Here is a 12,249-nt window from a genome sequence, read left to right as displayed (position 1 = left end):
TTGTCAAACTTTGAGATTCAAAATGTGAAAATAGTGCACCAACTGTTCACTTCTCTGAATACCAACAGTTGATATGAGAGATCCACATACGAGTGGTATATCATATGGATTACTTTTTATTAGCTTTTCCGGTTCATAAATAATACATTTGAATTAATTAGAATTTCTAGAAGATGCCCACACATTGAAAATATTGATTAAAAAAACAAAAGTTCCATTTAACCACTGATAATCAGGAACTACAAATACTCAAATTACCATAATAGAATATTCTATCAACAATCTCGGGCTGTTTCACATTAGTAAAACAGTCTCGCTAAGTGCATTTTTGACTGCAGCAACTCTTATTATAGAAATATTGCAGTAACAAGCATTCACTGAAAATATGCATTATGAGGCTTTTTTTGTTTGTTATTATGATCCCATTTTCTATATTAACATTAAATGAGGGCTTCAATCCTGTGATCTGAAATTATATGAAAGAAGTTCAAGCTGCCATCTTGGTACTTCTGGACCAAAAGGAACCGAGCAACCAGTCACTTTTCTTATTATAAGGGAGAGACTAAATGGACACCGCTGACAGTTGTGTGCACCCGAGCCAAGTAAAAAAAACCTTAGCAATACCTAAACAGACATCTCTAACCCAATACCTAAACTTAAGGATCTCTAACCCAATACCACAACTTAACCATCTTGAAATACCTGAACTTTATCATCTCTAACCCAATACCTACATTTTATAATCTCTAACCCAATACCTAAACTTAAGAATCTCTAACCCAATACCACAACTTAACCATCTTTAAATACCTGAACTTTATCATCTCTAACCCAATACCTACATTTTATAATCTCTAACCCAATACCTAAACTTAATCATCTCTAACCCAATACCACAACTTAACCATCTTTAAATACCTAAACTTAACCATCTTTAAATACCTGAACATAATAATCTCTAACCCAATACCAAAATTGTACCATCTCAATACCTAAACTAAACTCTGCTGTGACCGTTTAGTCTCTCTTATGAAAATGAATGTTGGTGAAAAAGCCCCAAGATGATGGCTTGGAATGTGCGTGACATCATGTGAAGCCCTCCTGTTGTTCATGATGACGCAACCGGGTGCGAAGCCTTGTGATTGGCTAGGGGTAGCTCCTGACGGAGAACTTGATACCGTGTGTGTTGAGCCGTTCGATGAGGCGGGTGTTGCAGAACGCAGCCGCTGGTGTGTACACTCCTCCTCTGGAGAGGAGAAAACAGACAGAACCATAGAGTGACTGAGAGTAAAACAGGGAGGGAAACACTCTTCCAGCAGCTCATACATGGAAAGAGAAGATTGTTAAACTCCAACAAACAGCCCCCTCTGTTGCCTAAAAACAAGCCCACTCCTGAGGGTTTTACAGTGGTATGGTTTTCAACTTTTATAACTCAAATGAATTTTCTATGATGTCTGTCTCTGTTGTGTCTGTTGCCATGGTTAATCGAAATGAGCAATGGAAGCAGAACAAAGAATTAGCGGACCAGAGTAACGGAGTAACGGACCAGATAGAGTGAGACACAGTTGAACAACAGAAAGAAAGACAGACCGGTTTGCACACAGAACAACACGTAGCCAGACAGACCTTTTGGGGAGAGAGTGCAGGTCGTTCAGCAATGTAATGGCCGCCTGGACCATGGTAGCTGGTGTCGCTACGTAGCCTGGCTCTGTGGACCAATAGAAAACCATTTATAGAATTGTGGCCCAACAGAAACCCATTCATAGGGACCAATGGAAACGACTACATAAACCATGTCCAATAGACAACTGTTCATCTGAGCTTTTAATCTAGGAGGTGTCACATGGTGGATGCTTTACCCGCTCCGATGACCTGGGTGCATATCTTTGCATCGGGGGCGCCCTGTGTCGGATCTTTCCCGTCCGAGTAGCCCTCGCCGAAGAACGTCATGCAGAAACTAGTGTCCTCCATCTTAGAGAGAGAGAGAGGGATTCATGACCATCAGCATCTGTTTCATATCCCTCTAATTACAAACCATGGACACAAGACGTCCATCCACTTGTGTCATCACAAGGGGGAGTGTTCATTCAGATTTATGATGGGTGGCTACAACTCTAACCAGTGGGCACCTTACCACCTTACCTGTTGCCACAGTCCACTCACGAGTGGATCTATCAAGTCTCACAGCTGACTTGGCACTCCCACTCGTGATGTCACAAGTGGCTAGATGAAAGATGGGGGTCTTTTAATTTGCTCCATTTAATAAAACAGGAAGAGGCCCCCTTGCTCACCTGCTTCAGGGACGGGCCTTCCTTGGTGAACATCCCGAAAGAGAAGAATGATGGGAACTGTAGGCGGGGGTGACCAGACAGAGACCAGCATTAGTTAACTCCAGCACTGGCAGAGTCCAGCCTTTTATCAAGACCAGAACGCTCAAATAAATAGCATGACATTTAATAGAACATGGAGAAAACCTGAGATAATACAACAATTCTAATTATTGTACTTGCTGGAATGACATTCACAGTAAATACAATGCAATGATCGCAGCGTTCTATGCTGTTATCAAATATGCTGACAGTACAGTGCTTGGCTGTGGTTGTATATCCCCCTGTCACATCCTGATTGATAACACCCAGGGGAGGGGGGGAGGGGGGAAGGGGGGGAGGTGGCTGTGGTCCAAGTCACCCCACTCTCACAAATCAAACCCACCCTCAGGATCAATAGCCCCCACCCCCCCCCCAACTGATACGCTGTTTGACCTGGAGTCGTATTACAGAGTTTAAATCACGGCACCCCAACCTGTCTCTTAAAGGGCCCCTATTGGACGACCAGGTGTGAGGCTGATTGGTCATAACAAGCAATTTCAAAATCGACCCACAGGTGGAGGTGTCCATACAGAGGCATGAATGAAGGGTAGATAAAACCCGAGCCTAACGAATCATTACCACACATGGAAAGGAAAGGACACTCCTACGTGTGTGATGTCACCAGCAGATCATTATTTAAAGGGATGGTAAACAGCCGAAAAACCTGTTGAACTAAATGACCCAAAGCTAAAAGGTACAGAAATGACATGCAGACCGTGGTGAGCAGCTTCCGTCCCAGGCTAAACTTCACCATCAACCAGAAGAGCAGACCACCACATGCCAGCTTGGCCACGGAGAACCAGTTTCCCACCCCCACATAGGCACTGTACTGGACCTGGAGAGAGAGGGAGGGGTGGGAAGGGAGGGAGGGAAGGGTAGGAAGGGAGAGAGAGAGGGCGAGAGAGAGAGGGACAGAGCAAAGGGCTTCATCGATTGTTCTTTGGCTCCTTCCTTCTAAACGATATACAATTCATCTTCACTGTGGTTATTGTTCTTGGCCCTTAATATTATTCAGCACTTTTACCCTGAGGGATTTACAGTGAACTCTTTTTAGGGAGCATCATTAAGGAGCAGGTTGGGGGGTGAGTGCATCTTGCCAAAGGATGGACAGTGGACTTCAAGGTTGGAACCCAGCACCTTTCGGCTGGCAGTAATACACCCCGACCACCGCGACCCTATCCTGCCCCATGTTCGATTCGTATTGACCGCCTGCTCCATCCTATTGATCAGTACTCCTCCTGGTAGGGGATGAGCTGCTAGTGCTGTGGTCTTACGGGTAACTTCTGCTCCGCCTCTAGAAGGAAGCGCTGTGTCCTCTTGACCACAGAGGGATCCGCGCCCATGAAGGGGATGGAGTACTGGTCAATCTCTTTGCTGAAGAACACAGAGCCCCTGGACACACACACACACACACACATACGCAGAATTGGAATCAAAGTTGCATGTTTAATACATACATACATTTGTGTAGGCCTGTATTGAGATTTGGCCCGAGAGAGAGAGAGAGAGAGAGAAACCCGGATATAACCGCAACAAGTGTGGCTGCTCTTACCTGGTTTTCAGTTTGGGTCCGAGCACAGGTAAGGGTTTGAAACCCATCTTCCTCCTCAGCTTGCGTAAAGCCCCACTGTCTGCAAAGCCGTAGACAGCCGACTGCCAGGTAGCGTCGTGGCCACCTCCCCCCTGTGGACAAACGGTGTATTACACCCCCTGGCTCAAAGAGACTTTTGACTGGAGGGCTTCAGTGATGTCATCTTTCAGACTATCTCAGCTAGGCATTGCGTCATTACGTTTTAATCACACTCGGATGATGAAATATCAGTAATATTTTTTAGAACTCCCTTTCACAGTGGAATAAGGGTGTTTTCACGAATAGCCCTTGTTAAACAAACAAACCCAGCCCTCTTAAAATTGATCAAAAAGCGAACCAACAGAAAAGGGACAAAGATATTTTTGCAGACTACCTCTCGAGGAGGTCTAAGTACAATGTACTTCAGAAGGGGTCTGAGTTATTTTGGAGGGTTCACATATGAGCAAAAAAGGCAGACTAATCGATCTGATCTTTGTAAGGAGGGCTGAAAGGTACAAAGTGTGAAAATACCCTAAGGATTTGTTAAATGCTTTTCCTAAATGTTTACTTTTTTACTAATAATATATAAATACAAAAGCCCTGAGAGATTTTGATAATAAACTAGTTTCACAAAGCTTTACACAAGGGGAAATAACAGTTTACCATTTCCAATTCATTCCTTAATTCATTTCATCATGTCTCCAATAACATGAAGAAAATATATACTACAATAATAACAAATCTCCCAGCATTCTCTGCAGGCAGGCGCACATTGTGATTGGCCTATCTACCTGTGCTCCAGTACTGATGGTCAGGAAGCTCTCCACTGCTGTGAGGGTTCCTAGGAAAAGAGACAGATAAATATGGAAATACACATCCAGCCAGGAGAAGTAGTAGGTGAGTAGGTAGATTGGTAATACCTACACTTCCTAACCATAAGTCTGCCATAGTGGGAAATCTAAGACCAAATAGTTTATGTCTTCTATATTTGTACAGATTCAGCCTTGATTTAGATTTTAACACATTCAATTTAAAACTGTTATCCTGGAAAGGGTTAGGCTCACCATTGAAAATGCTTATGGTGTGTTGTATAATGTGGGCCTGTGAAGCCATGTGAGACTTACTGTGATTAAGGGATTTACAAATAAATTTGACTTGTTTCTTGGTCCTTTCTTTACTACCATCTTAGCAGCCACTTTGATCCAAAGTGACCTACAGTGAGATTTAAAGACATGTCACTAGGGAACAGGTAGGGGGGAGGGGATGTTGCTCAAGGATGCCTACAGGTATGGCATGGACATCCTGGCATGGACATTGAGGTTCGAACACACATCCTTTTGGCTGGGAATAGAACATCATAACGTGTGTGTGTGTGTGTGTGTGTGTGTGTGTGTGTGTGTGTGTGTGTGTGTGTGTGTGTGTGTGTATGTGTGTGTGTGTGTGTGTGTGTTTGCTATACCTTTGAGCTGCCTCTCTGTGTAGAGGACCCCCAGGTCGGCTGGTATGGAGTCAAAGCCGCAGCTCCCAATGATGTAGACGCCTCGCTCCAGTGCCTGGCTGTGGTACTCACACTGCATACGCTCCAGGAACTACACACACACACACACACACACACACACACACACACACACACACACACACACGTATACACACACACACACACACACACACACACCACACACAGCATTTTCACACAAAATCACACAAACGTAATACACCAGCCCATTGGTACAGACAAATAACATAGAGTAATATCTATGTGTGTGTGTGTGTGCTTTGGTCTACCTGAGGTTCTCCACAGATGTCTATGCAGTGCGCGCCATTCTCTATGCAAGCCTTGACCACCGGTTCCCCATAGAACCTGTACTGCAAAGAGAGAGAGAGAGAGAGAGAGAGAGAGAGAGAGAGAGAGAGAGAGAGAGAGAGAGAGAGAGAGAGAGAGTTCAGTAAAGATACATGGACCCACCTACATGTACCCCCTACCTGCTTATTCAACCAGCTGTATGAGGGTTTGTGAGCTGTATGAGGGTATGTGCAAAGGCAGTGTGTGATTAAACATATTTAAAGTATAGGGCAATACTGAGATCAAGCATCATGTTGTAATATGCTGTTCATAGCTCAGTTATTAATATTGATGTGCAAAGGCTGTTAAAATGTATTGCACCACGCAAAATCTTGAGTCAATTATTATAAGCTATTACAGTTGAGCAAGTGATGGGCAAAAATAACCAAACGGACACATTACATTATGAATATAGTCAACTCTGGGCCCAAATCTAATAAACACAACACACCACACATTCAAGAGGGTCAAGATGACCCTCGAGCCCCCTCCCTATCAGTCTGCGGAGAACACTCTGCCACAGCTAGATGGCGAGGACACACATATCACACAGAAAGACAACACAACCCGGAGGCTCAGGGACAAGAGAACCCTCGATAACCCACACAAAGTCTAACACACACACCTGGCTAGGAAAGATACTATAAGTTTCTCATGCATCAAATCACGGGTGCTCTTCCGAGGCAGAACCTCTTCGGAAGCGAAGCTCCGGACGACCTCAGCGCTGTTAGGGGACGTAGAATATTCGATCTCTCATGCTTTATGAATAAGTAGGCCTATTAGTTTGCCACTTTACTCAATAAATCCGAGGCCCTCGTGCTGACAGACTTTATTACCTCTCCGTCTCATTTTATCTGGTCAAGTAACTAGACAGACTGTTTTTCCCAACACAAGCTACTACACACTGTTATACATTTATTCACAATCACAATCCTACATTTTCAACTTCAACTATTACTTAATTTGAATAGAGTTGTATTTTACTTACTGGTCCAACACAGTTCAGAACCACCACCCCTTGTTGACACATGAGGGCCATAGATTCCTCGATGGACACATCAGCTACGATGATTTCTATATCCGTCCGAAGTGCTGGCATGGCTAGACATGGAGATGGAAAATGATTTTATAATCAATCACTATATGCTGTCATTTGTACTGTAATGTCATGCATTGATATCGCTCAATCGCTTTTATTTAGCCTACGACGTGCCTTTGGTTTGATATTAAAACGAAACCTGAACAATTGTTGTGATATAAATAATTGATTCATAATAACATTGACTGACGCTTCAACACATAGCACAGCTGATCAACATCCAGACAGTGTCTGCTCTAAGTAAGTTCACAGACGGTCAAACTCAGCGTGATCTACGGATCGTACACAGTGCTTTGGCCGCTTGCTCCAGCACTTTCTCCAGGCGTGCTCTGCTTCTTCCGGCCACGGCCCATTTCAGAGGCCCGTCGCTGCCCTCCGTGGCACACCGAGCCACCTCTTCCACCACGTACTTCCCGGTGAAACCAGAAGCACCGAACACTATGATGTGGTAAGGTCTTTTTGAGGTTACGGAGGACGCCATTGTTGTTATGTCCGTATATGAGCCCCCGTTAGCTGTCAGTCAGTCCCCTCTCCTGGCTGCGCATGGAACCCTGCGCAGTCGTTCTTCGTCACGTCGCAGAATAATACACACAACGTAAAGAGCTGATTCAATGGCAGTAAACAAAAATAATCGAATACATTTGTCCAAATTACCACTCACAGACTTTATGCGCTTTTATTATAAGGAATAAACAAGAAAGTACAAGATGTGAATGTGGAGAGGTTCGCCCTGCGGCCAAGAAGGACCCCTAGTGCCCACGTTGAGTCACACGTTGAATTACATCTGAGAAACTATTTCATGTAACTGATTAGTTGTCCGTCTGATTTGTTTGATTGGTACGATTTGTATTTCAGGGTTAGGGTTAGTAGAGGGGTTGACTTGAAAATGCATAATAAACACATACAAAACATCTATTTGTGAGGATGCTTTGCATTGGTTATGATAACAAAACAAGGATGTTGCTCGTGTGTGCAAACACTGTGTAGTTGTGTAGGCCTATTATAGTAAATAAACAATGAACCTAATTGCTTTTGGTCCAAGCTATATGACAACTTCAACTACCAGTCTAGGATAACAACCAGCAACAAAATATCTAGAAAGTACACAAATTACTGAACCACTTAATAGGCTTATGTTATTTAAAATGCCAGGATCAGAGACTTGGCATTGTAGTGTAATGTCAGGGTTTATAATTAAGCATTAACACTGCAACACAAATAACAAAATGCTGACAAAGACAAATACGCCGGTTTAAAATGAAAAGCAATTTTGATCTTTATTTTAAACACAGGCCATTCTGTCATGCTTGTTGAAATGGTGTCACTTTGTATTGAACTGGGAAATGTTGTTGATGCAAACTTGAGTCACATATATATACACATATGGGCTAAATCTAATTTGCAAGTTCTTGTCTTGTAACTTAACAACTATACAACTTGTATGTTAAAATATACCCATGTCAAGAGGTCCAGAGTCATTTCAAATACTGCATTTGTTTCACATTTATGTGTGTACAGGCGTGTTTCTGAGATGTATACAGGCTATACTATATTCACTGTGGTAGTAATGGACAGCTACAGCCGCAAGCATGTTTACTTCGGCTACAAAATAAACAAAGAAAATGTAAATAAAAATTGGAAAAAAGAGATAGTAAAGGAACACCAGGCAGAGCTTAGGTCTGCGTTGTTTATAACTAAACAACAGACATGCTGTTGCTCTTCTAATTACATCTGAGTTGGTCTCCTCCATAGTACAGTACAACGTGCTACAATAAAACCTTGACATTAAAGTTAATTAAATACAGGAACAACATGGCTGTGTGTGTGTGTGTGTGTGTGTGTGTGTGTGTGTGTGTGTGTGTGTGTGTGTGTGTGTGTGTGTGTACGCGAGCACACTTGTACACTTTGGTCCAGAGTCTTTAAGAAACACATTCTTCCAGATCTTCCATCTTAGCTCATGGGACCAGTTGATGGTTTGCATGTCATTCTTGCAAATGTTTATAGTTTCTTCTTTGTGAACAGCTTCATAAAACAAACTCAGCAACATTCAAAGAACATCAACATACATCTGGATGTGAAGGAGTACTAGCGCAGTACTTGGAAGTATGATCATAAAAGGTCCATCTGACAATCACTGCCCCGTAGCAACGGCAGGTTAAAGCTGATTGGTTGTTCCTCGGTGACCTGATGACATCAGCGTTGTGGGTTGGGTCAGCCACCATCTCAAGAAGACGGCATAACACTAAAGAACAGCTGTGAAACGTCTCAGGTACAGGTGTGTGCGTGTGTGTATTTTAAGTCTGAAGAGGCAGCAAGTGTTTCAGTTGGTCAAAGACCCTCCGTACGTTTACGACGTAGAAGTTGATGTTGTCTGAGAAGTCTGTGCATATGCTGGAGTAGGTGTCCACTAGGGTGCAGTACAGGGCCGTGCCACCAATGCTGATCACCACGGTAACCGTACACAGCAGCAGCAGGATCAGACACGAGTCTCCACCCGCCTCATCTGCAAACCGGAAGAGACAGAGAATAGAATGTGATGTACAATCTAAATGAGCCTGGCTGGGTTTCAAATCACATACTTTTTCTTTTTGTTGTATTAGGTGCTGCGGCTGCCCTTACAAAGTATGTACTGTTGCACACAGTATGCATACAATGGGACATTTACAGGTGATTTCACTGATGAGCATGCCTGCAGTGCCACCCATCGACTTTGGCGGGCTCAGTCAAAGTGATGTATCTTCTACTGCGCAGAGGATTGTTGGGCAGAATAGCTCAAAAGCACGCTGGCTTGGATACCAAATGCAACCGGATGTAGAACAACATCCTGGTATTTTTGGCATACTGCATTTTCCATACTTTTTATTGGGACATACTAAATCTGGCATACTAAATAGTATGGTAGTATGGGTATTGGAACGCATCCCTCAACCCAGTGGAATAGAGCATTTTCACATAGATGTCATGACACAGGTGTCGCTCATAACCCTAATTATGGGGCTGCTACGTGTATGTAGCAGGGCACAGTGGTTGATTGAACCGGTGAAGGTAACACACATTGACCTTTGCTGGTGCTATGACACACATAAATGAAGCACCCGCCTGCCTCTGCAGTGTTGCTGGACTCTACACCTGTGCTTTCTCTGCCTTGACATCTCAGGGACAAGGGTCCAAAGTCCATGTTTGATATCTTCACTGGTTTATACCCGTGCCCTGTTACATACATGGAGCACACCCATATTAGCTTCATGAGCAAAACCTGATTTTGTCCAGGAGTGTCACATCAATGATTAATCAGGGGGTTAGTATAGGGCTTGCACATCATGACGTCTCGTTGCAATGCCTCCATTTTGAAAGTATAGGAGCATGGGAATATTAATTTTGGTGATTGTTTTGTATTTATTGTATTACCATTAGGGGAGATTGTTGTGTTTGAAACCGCCACAGCGTTTCTCATGCAAGAAATGGCAAGACAACGTTTTGATAAGCCTAGGTTACGATATATTTATGTTTATTTAGGAGTTTAACTTACTACAACTCTCTCATCACAAAATGGCCGGTATCGCAAACAGAAATCCCATGATGCTTTGTGATGTACATGCCCTATAAGGTTATGAATGCAATAGCGTGACTTTAACCTAGAGGGGGGTCATCTCAAGCTGAGGCTACACTACTATTTACTCAGCAGATTTGGGAAGGATTTGAAGTCGGACCAAGGTACAAGTGGTGTCGAGGTTGTTGAATGTAGGCTACCTTGCTCAGCGGTGTATTCCGGCTCGGTGAAGCGGACCTTGCGTTTGCCGTTGTGCTTCTCGACTGAGACACCAGGGGGCGGTAGACCATCCAACGACGCCCTCCTACGCTTTAGGATGGAGACCAGGCCGTCAGGAGCGGAGCTCTAGAGGAGAAACAGTGAACACAAAAGGAGATGTTGAAGATAAAACCTGTTTTTAAATGTTTGCTATGTCGGTAGGTTTCCATTCGGTAACCTGACAGCTCATCGCTGATGTTAATATAATCACCTTTGGCCAACACCTCTAACTTACTCGTCCTTTCTATCTGTCGTTTAACTGAAACAACAAATCAAATCCCTCTTATCCTGTTTTATAACGTTTAGAACAACAAAAATGACAATGACAACAACAAGGCAAAAACCTTGTCTTGTCACTGGATTCTTTTGATCCAGCAAACAAATGCAAACAACTACATTGAAGTGTAATATTGTTGCTGGGTTGAAAGACCTATTAAATTTCTTACATGACTATAGAGAACTTTTATTGTACTCTAACCAACTGTAAAAAAAGAAGAAGTTAAAAATGTATTCCTGCAAGGAACCACAAAACTCATTAGCTTCTCCGCTGTGTTTTCTATTACAAAGGACAGGGACCGCACCCGGACCCAAACCCACTTAACCCTCTATTGGATTACATAACCACGTTATTTAAGAACAGGACAAGCCCCCCCCTCCCTCTCCGCCTCAGGCTGGGGGAGAGGTTCTAGCTGAATACAGAGCAGACTTATTGAGGTTATTCCCCAAGTGAGGACTGCACACTCAGCAGTGAGAATGGGTGGTCCGGGACCAAGTAAACAGAGAGAGGGAGAGTTTAGAATCTACTGTGATTTTCCAATACTAACTGTGAAAACTATTAAAAGATAAAGAATACCTTATTCCATGCTATGAAGAAATATTTCTTTATACCTTGGAACCTATTAATAACCTATTAATAATTAAGTGCTTATCAGTTTATTTTATCTTGGTAAGTGCAAGGAATTTAGACATGAAACCATTCAGTGCTGACAGACAGACTTCAGATAAACCAACTGAAGGCCAGACAGAACAACAAACAGACGTACTAAAGACAAATAAACAGACAGATAAACAGTCAGACGGTAACAGATGGTTAGACAGACCGACAGTGAGACAGACAGTAACCCAGACAGTTAGACAGACAGACACTGAGAAGGACAGTGTTCCTACCCCCTCATCGTGAGACAGCTTGACCAGGTCCTTCTCTGAGGCCTGGGGGACCCCTGTGGGCCACTCCCCCTTCACCTCCTCCTCCTCGGGGCTGGTCTCCTCACATGCCTCCTCCTCTTCCTCCACCTCCTGCCCTTCCTCACATAGCTCCTCCTCTTCTCCTCCTCTCCTCTCCTCCTCATCCTCCATCTCTTCCTCTTCACCTTCTCTCCTCTCCTCCTCCTCCTCCTCCTCCTGCTCCTCCTGCTCCTCCTGCTCCTCCTCCTCCTGCTGGCTGGGGGGTTGAGGGGATTGTGGTTCTGTATGTGTCAGACCTTCACCCATGGGTGCTGCTAGTGGTTTAGTGTCTGGAACTGCGGACAGATAAAACAACGTTGATTAGTTAAAGACGAC

General features: G+C 43.7%; 2 protein-coding genes across 2 annotated transcripts in view; both read right to left on the bottom strand.

Annotated features, from left to right (window-relative positions):
- Positions 1–98: 98 nt before the first annotated feature.
- Positions 99–7,413, bottom strand: sccpdhb (saccharopine dehydrogenase b). Its single transcript, XM_084483778.1, has 12 exons — positions 7,167–7,413; positions 6,771–6,883; positions 5,725–5,805; positions 5,399–5,528; positions 4,731–4,780; positions 3,922–4,052; positions 3,644–3,761; positions 3,085–3,204; positions 2,292–2,348; positions 1,860–1,971; positions 1,627–1,708; positions 99–1,246 (listed from the first exon to the last, which is right to left on the bottom strand). The coding sequence occupies exons 1-12, from the start codon at positions 7,360–7,362 to the stop codon at positions 1,147–1,149; spliced, it is 1,290 nt and encodes a 429-aa protein (XP_084339904.1). The 5' UTR covers positions 7,363–7,413; the 3' UTR covers positions 99–1,146.
- Positions 7,414–8,853: 1,440 nt separating this feature from the next.
- cnstb (consortin, connexin sorting protein b) overlaps positions 8,854–12,249 on the bottom strand; it is a 14,321-nt gene continuing 10,925 nt past the window's right edge. Inside the window, exons 9-11 of the mRNA XM_084484165.1 lie at positions 11,857–12,203; positions 10,632–10,776; positions 8,854–9,384 (exon numbers count right to left, since the gene is read on the bottom strand). Coding sequence (XP_084340291.1) covers positions 9,176–9,384; positions 10,632–10,776; positions 11,857–12,203 — 701 coding nt within the window. The 3' untranslated portion in view covers positions 8,854–9,175. The remainder of the gene's footprint in view (positions 9,385–10,631; positions 10,777–11,856; positions 12,204–12,249) is intronic.

This window comes from Micromesistius poutassou (assembly GCF_964030765.1).
Source record: "Micromesistius poutassou genome assembly, chromosome: 19".
In the NCBI taxonomy this organism is placed as follows: Eukaryota; Metazoa; Chordata; class Actinopteri; order Gadiformes; family Gadidae; genus Micromesistius; species Micromesistius poutassou.
The sequence above is the reverse complement of the archived record's forward strand: the minus strand, read 5'-3'. Positions and strand labels throughout refer to the sequence as shown.